General features: G+C 27.4%; 1 protein-coding gene across 1 annotated transcript; it reads right to left on the minus strand.

Annotated features, from left to right (window-relative positions):
• Positions 1 to 325: 325 nt before the first annotated feature.
• On the minus strand, positions 326 to 5,366 carry LOC18011084 (stearoyl-[acyl-carrier-protein] 9-desaturase 6, chloroplastic). Its single transcript, XM_006393704.2, has 3 exons — positions 5,033 to 5,366; positions 4,360 to 4,653; positions 326 to 938 (listed from the first exon to the last, which is right to left on the minus strand). The coding sequence occupies exons 1-3, from the start codon at positions 5,318 to 5,320 to the stop codon at positions 369 to 371; spliced, it is 1,152 nt and encodes a 383-aa protein (XP_006393766.2). The 5' UTR covers positions 5,321 to 5,366; the 3' UTR covers positions 326 to 368.
• Between the last annotated feature and the right edge of the window lie 1,214 nt (positions 5,367 to 6,580).

Consider the following 6,580-nt stretch of genomic DNA (forward strand, 5'->3'; position numbering starts at 1 on the left):
ATCATTACACAAATAAATATATAGATTTAACATGTAAAATAGCTCAAATCTAAATTTAATAATAGACGAGATCAAATATTATGAGTCAATATGTATTTTAGGGATATAGTAGAGTTTTAATATAGTAACTTTTTTCATTTGTATGAAAATGTGTTTTCACATTTTCTGTGAAACGAAGAAAATCCCATTTAGAGAATAAAAAAAATTAATTATAAAATCTACATATATAACTATTTTAAAAACTTGAAAATTGAAATCCTAGGTCTAAAAGTCTAAAAAAGTGCTTTTTTTGTCCCAAAAAAGGATATATTGTTTTTTACTTTTCTCTTTTTATTGTCTCAGCAAAGGATTTTTTTTTTTTCAAGATTTTACAGACTAATCTGCTTGTCAAAGATCCAGCTGAAGCGAACCTCATGGGACTTCTTAACCTTCTTAGCTCTCTCATCAGCACGCTCTTGAAGACGTCTAATCCTCTGCGCCAAGCCACACACAAACTCCTGTGCACGCTGCCCCTCAGCCGTCAATCCCTCTATCTTCTCCAATCCCCACCGTCCAACCAAAAACTCCAAAATGTCCGCGTAATCTTCCGCCGTGTACACTCCTAGCCGTTGCGCCACGGCGGAGAAATGTTCGAAGAGCACCGGGTCTCGACCGTCTGTCATCAAATGCGCCGGCATTGTGATATTTTTCCGCATCATGTCGGCAACGGCGGAGATTGCGCCGTTTGGGTCGATTTCGAGTAGCTTCTCGACTATGCGAACATAGGCGTTCTCGTGGCGCTTCTCATCTGCGGCAATGGTGCCACAGATTCGAGCGAGGACAGTATCTCCGGCGGTTTTGGCGAGCCGTGCGGTGTTGCCGTGAGACACGAAAGTGGCTCGCTCTTGGAATGATGTGTAGACGAAACCCAAGTAGGGGTTGTTCTCTGTTCCTGGATCCTATACAATTGCCAAAAACGTTGTCGTTTAGTACTAAACTAATCTTAATCAACCAAACTTAAATCCAAATCAAAATGTTTAAATCGAAATACTGTATGTTTATGATCCATTCGTACTATTTTCTGAAAAAAAAAACTATTGTGTAAGTAAACCAAGCTTAGAGACGAAACCATAATTATCAAAATTAGATATATAATCATATCACATGAATATATTAAATATTTTTTTATGAAAAATTTCCTTAGTCCAAATCGAATTCAAACCATAACTCGAATAAAAATGATACCATACTGAATAGAGACAAAACCAAACGACAGATAGTTTTGATTGTGATTCAGTATCTATTGAAAAATGAAATCTATTATATTAAAACAGAAGCAATTTTAGTGTTTGTTTCCAAACACTCCTAAAGTTTTTTTAAAAATATTTTTTATATATATAAATTTAATTCCGAAAATTAGATATTAATTTAGATAACTAAAAATTTCCTTTAATGTAGGTTATATCTAATAGTCCATAGATATTAATTTAAATAGACTTCCTTAAATATAGGTTAGATTTAATTTAACATTTGAAATTTAAATAAGATTTTCAGAATAACATATATGATTAACAAATATCTTCTTATATTTTTTAATCACATTCTATCAGATTAAAATTTTACATATTGAAAATAGATAAATATTAATATTATATAATAATTTGATAGGACAATTTAAGTTTTTTTTATAATTATGGTCTTATGCGGGTTAGGTTATCAAAATATTAAGGAAAAATTATTTCAAAATTAATATAAACGAACGGGTTAGAATTATGATTTCATAATCATGGTCTTTTTCAGATTAATAAAATGAGCGAGTTATAAATATATTTTTATAATAACAGTCACTATTTGATTAATAAAATAACTGGATTAAAATTATGTTTTTATGATTATGATAGTCATAATAATACTGAAAACAAAATAAAAAAAAATTATATCTAAACACAAATTTTTTTTATATCACTTATCAAAAATTATATTTATAAAGAAAACATAAATTAGATTACAAATTTTGATTAAAACAAAATTCTCGTACGGATGCAAGGGGTAAAATCTAATCTATTATCTATTATATTAAAACAGAAGCACATTTAGTACTTGATTCCAAACACTCCTAATTTTTTTAGGTGTTTAAAAATAATTTTAATAATTATTTATATTTAATTTCGAAAATTAGTTATTAATTTAAATTTTTTTAGAGTTCTTTAAATATAGGTAATTTAGATTTGATTTGATTTGATTAAAAATAATAAATCAGATATTAATTTAGATTTAATTTAAAGATTCTAATTTAAATAATTTCTATACTATTAAACATTTTTATCAAAAATATCTAGAATTTTCGAAAAAAAAAATTCACATATGAAAAATAATGGTCATATTTGAAATATAAAATATTTATAATGATGTAAATGATATGAGATTTATCTTGTGTTTATAATATATTCACGATTATGATTTATTTACAAATTAATAATAAAATAATAGATAAAATTCAAATGTATATTTAAATATTAAAAATATATTTTTTAAAATTCATAGAACTAAAAATATATATAAAAAACTGGGTTAAAAATATTTTGGTAACTAATATCACTAATTTTAAATTATACATGTATATCAAAAATATATTTTTCATACAAAATCAAAACATAAAAAATTAAAAATTATTGCATACACTATAATGTGGTTTGAAAAACCAGTTGTACACTCCATTCGTTGATTAAATTTTAGAAAACTATAATGCGAAATAATATTATTAATACATCTCAAACTTTTAACAAATATTTATATCATATGGTAATATGAACGAAAAAATTAGAATTATGTTTTTATAATAGTTCATTTTGAATTAATATTAGCGGACAGGTTAAAATTATATTTTTATAATCATAATTAATTTTAATACTATAAAAATATATCTAAACACAAAAATCAATATTTTCGCTTATTAAAAAATATATTTATAAAAAAAATTATATCTAAACTCAAAAACACAAATTATATTACAAAATTCGTTAAACAATAAAAAATATTCTCGTGCGGATGCACGGGGTTAGAATCTAGTTTAATTTAAAATTCAAAAAAAAAATTATAATTAAATTTTATTACAAAATTTAGGTAATAATTTTAATTACTTTAGAATTCTTTAAATAGAAATTTAATTTTAAATTTTAAATTTAAATTGTACTTTCATAATATCGCAAATAGTAAACGAATATCTTATTTTATTTTATCATAATTAAACGGTCTAAAATATCAAATATTTAAGATAAATAAATATTTATATTTTACAATAATATGATGGAGCTGATTAAGGTTATGTATTATTATACTTCAAGTCCTATACGAGTTAGTTTGTTAAACCATGTACGATATTAAGATAATTTGAGGTAATTAAATGAAAAAATTAACCAATTTATAGATATATTTTTTTTATAATAACACAAATGGTACTTGAATATCTTATTATATTTTATCGTAATCAAATCGACCTAAATTCAATATTAGTAAATATTTTTATATTATAATAATATGATAGAACAGGTTAGAGTTATGCATTTATAATTACATTCTTATACAAGTTAGTTTTTAAAAACATGTAAAATATTAAAAATGATTTAAGGCAACTAAACGGATTGATTAGCTAATTCATAGATATATAAATTATTTATATGTAAATTCATATAATTAAAATCACATAATTAAATTTACATAATTAAAATCACATAATAACAAAATTTATAATTAGCATTAGATCGAAATATATTTAATTAACTTATATTTTAATTCTACTAATATACAAATCTATACTATTTAAAGATAAAACATGATAACAAAATGTCCTGCAAAAAATAGCTCGACACCAGGATGATGAAAAACTTAACACATCTCATTCTTACTATTTTTTCATATTTGAAAAATTGAAAAATAAATATTTTTGATTTAAGAAAATAAATAAATAATAAAAAAACTGATATCTAAACAAAAAATAAATACAAATTATATTAAGTAAAAAAACAAAAAATTCTCTTGCGGACGCACGGGTTTAGATACTAGTTTGCTATTAAAAATGAAATGAGTGAAATAAAAACAAACCAAAATTATTTCAAACTAACTTGAAAAAGAAACCTAACTAAGTTTTTAGAGTCAATTAACTGTATACCGATAAAACCGAAACTGAAAAAGAAATAAACTGATATCAAACCATAAACATGATTACATCTCAATGAAAAATGATCTACAATTACAGAAATCAAAAAGCTATATTTGGATAAATTAAACCCCGAATAGTAAGTGCGTTTACAAAAAAAAAGAAAACTAAGATAAAAAAGCTGATTAAAAATTTAAAACCAAAATAAATAAATTAATACTGACCATGCCGGAGCTGATGAGATGCTGGACGGTACGTTCGACCATAAGCATATCTACCCGACCAGATAAGTACAAGTAAGTCCGTAACAAGTCACCATGACGGTTCTCCTCTGCCGTCCAGGCGCGTGTCCACTTGGCCCACGCGCTCTGACTCGCGCCAGTCTCGTCCCTTACACCATCGAGCGTGTTGATCATCGTCTGGTAAGTTGGCAAGGCGTCCTCTGTTATCATGTCTCCAACCAACACCACGAAGTATTCGTCTGGCAATGACGCTGTTCTTTCCCTTAGCTCACACACCTATAATTATACAATAATATAACATGTTTTATTTATTTGTAAAAGATGTACGAATTTGTTTGGTTGTAAACATTATAGATCCCATTCCTCGAAAAAAACTAATAATTATAAATATCATAAGTTTAATTATAAAAGATGTGCATGCTTAACCGATTTCCTGGTACTCGTTACTCTCTCATAGATCTCATCTGCAGAGTCAACTGTCTTGTTTTGAGCTCTTTTGATTTGATTTTAAGTTTCTAAATGAGTTGCTTAAGTTGTAGTTCAATTGGTGTTGAAATAAATGTTAATAGTAAAACCAAAATATTAAATAAAAAGCTTTCTCTACTTATATTTTCTGTTTTTGCATGATGTATAATAATTGAGATGGACGACGTACCTGGTCGGTGAATTCGGAGAAGGGTAAGGCCGGGTCGGGTAAGAATGAAGCGGGTTGCCAACATTGGTCGATGGGTTTGAGAAGAGGCAAGATTTGATCGGTGGCCCATCCGTCTAAAGATTTGAAAATCTCAATTTTCTCCGGCGGCATTGAGTGGATCTTGTTCTGGTGTTTCAGTGCCGGTCTCACTGGTGCTGCCACTGCCGATATTTTTGACGGCTTGTGGGATCGAGACATTAGTGTGGCCCATTGGGTGGTGTGGGAGGGAAGAGACTTGTGCGTCTGCATCTGGATGGTGGAGGAGACAAGACTTTACTCTGAGTTCGTTGTGAGTAATGACCACTGTGGAGTGTTTGGATTAAATATTGGCGAGCGATGAGGGTATAATAGTACTTTGATTGTTGGTAAGTATTTGTTAGACAAACCGTGGGGTGAAACAAGGGGTGCAAACTGGTTTGGGATTCTGTGGGTTTTGTTTAAGAGCTTAATCTATCCTATTTGAATTTTCTAACTATTGAGAGGTTAGCTTAAAAGAAGTTTAAAGCTTAACCATGAAAGGATTTATATTAAATATTTTAGAAATATCTTATGTATACAAAATTATATTATTACTATTATTATTATTTTAAAAAATTATTTGGTAGTATTATAAATTTTAATATTTTACGGAGATTTTTCAAAACTACCATAAATATTTTTTTTATTTTTTAATATCTAAAATACAATTTACTTTTAAAAGATATAAAAACAATAAAATTAATTTGGAGACTATGCAGATATGCTATAACCATTTTTTTCAAATAAAATTAGTTGTTCCCAAAAAAGTGTGATCATAATCTTTTTTTTCTTTCGACACAAATGCATGTGTATTATTGAACTAATACGGAACATATATAGTTACTTTAATAAATTATATTATTATTATTATTTTAAAATAATTATTGGTAATATCATAAATTTTAATATTCTACCGAGATTTTTAAAACTACCATAAATGTTTTTATTTTTCAATATGTAAAATAATATTGGCTTAAAAAATATTGTGAAGCCATATTTAATATTTTCTAAACAGAAATTCATTAGTAAATTTCCTTCACCATGGTTTTGTCCCACTGGGTTTTTCCTGGTAAGGTTTTAATGAGGCAACATTCCCCAGCGCATTATCGAGATCCCGATTGAGTAGCTGACCCGGTTCACTCGTCCAAGGGGGAGTGTTATAACACATATTATATATGGACTCTTATACCGGCCCATTAGGCCCATCAGGGCATTGTACTTAACCTAGATTCCCTATGTACTCTATATATACATTCCAGTGATTAATACGTTTATAAGTTTTCACAACATATATATATTTATTAAACTAATACGGAACATATATAGTTGCCGATATAAAAAAAATTGTCACTAAAAGCTCACATTTTTTGTTACAAGTCATGTTTCTTGTTTTTGTCTCTGGAGCGATAACACAAGACAAACTCCCGAAAGTATTATCATATTGTTGCTAGCTTGCTTGATTTGGAAAAATACTTACCATGCATCTGGATT

The sequence above is a fragment of the Eutrema salsugineum genome, unplaced genomic scaffold (assembly GCF_000478725.1).
Source record: "Eutrema salsugineum unplaced genomic scaffold, Eutsalg1_0 scaffold_7, whole genome shotgun sequence".
Lineage (NCBI taxonomy): Eukaryota > Viridiplantae > Streptophyta > Magnoliopsida > Brassicales > Brassicaceae > Eutrema > Eutrema salsugineum.

Excerpts from the sequence above, each read along its gene's own strand:
- LOC18011084 (XM_006393704.2), bottom strand. The coding sequence starts at position 5,320 with ATGCAGACGCACAAGTCTCTTCCCTCCCACACCACCCAATGGGCCACA. Across the intron at positions 4,654-5,032 it reads TCTCCGAATTCACCGACCAG|GTGTGTGAGCTAAGGGAAAG; the intron begins GTACGTCGTCCA and ends GTATAATTATAG. Across the intron at positions 939-4,359 it reads ATCTCATCAGCTCCGGCATG|GATCCAGGAACAGAGAACAA; the intron begins GTCAGTATTAAT and ends GCAATTGTATAG.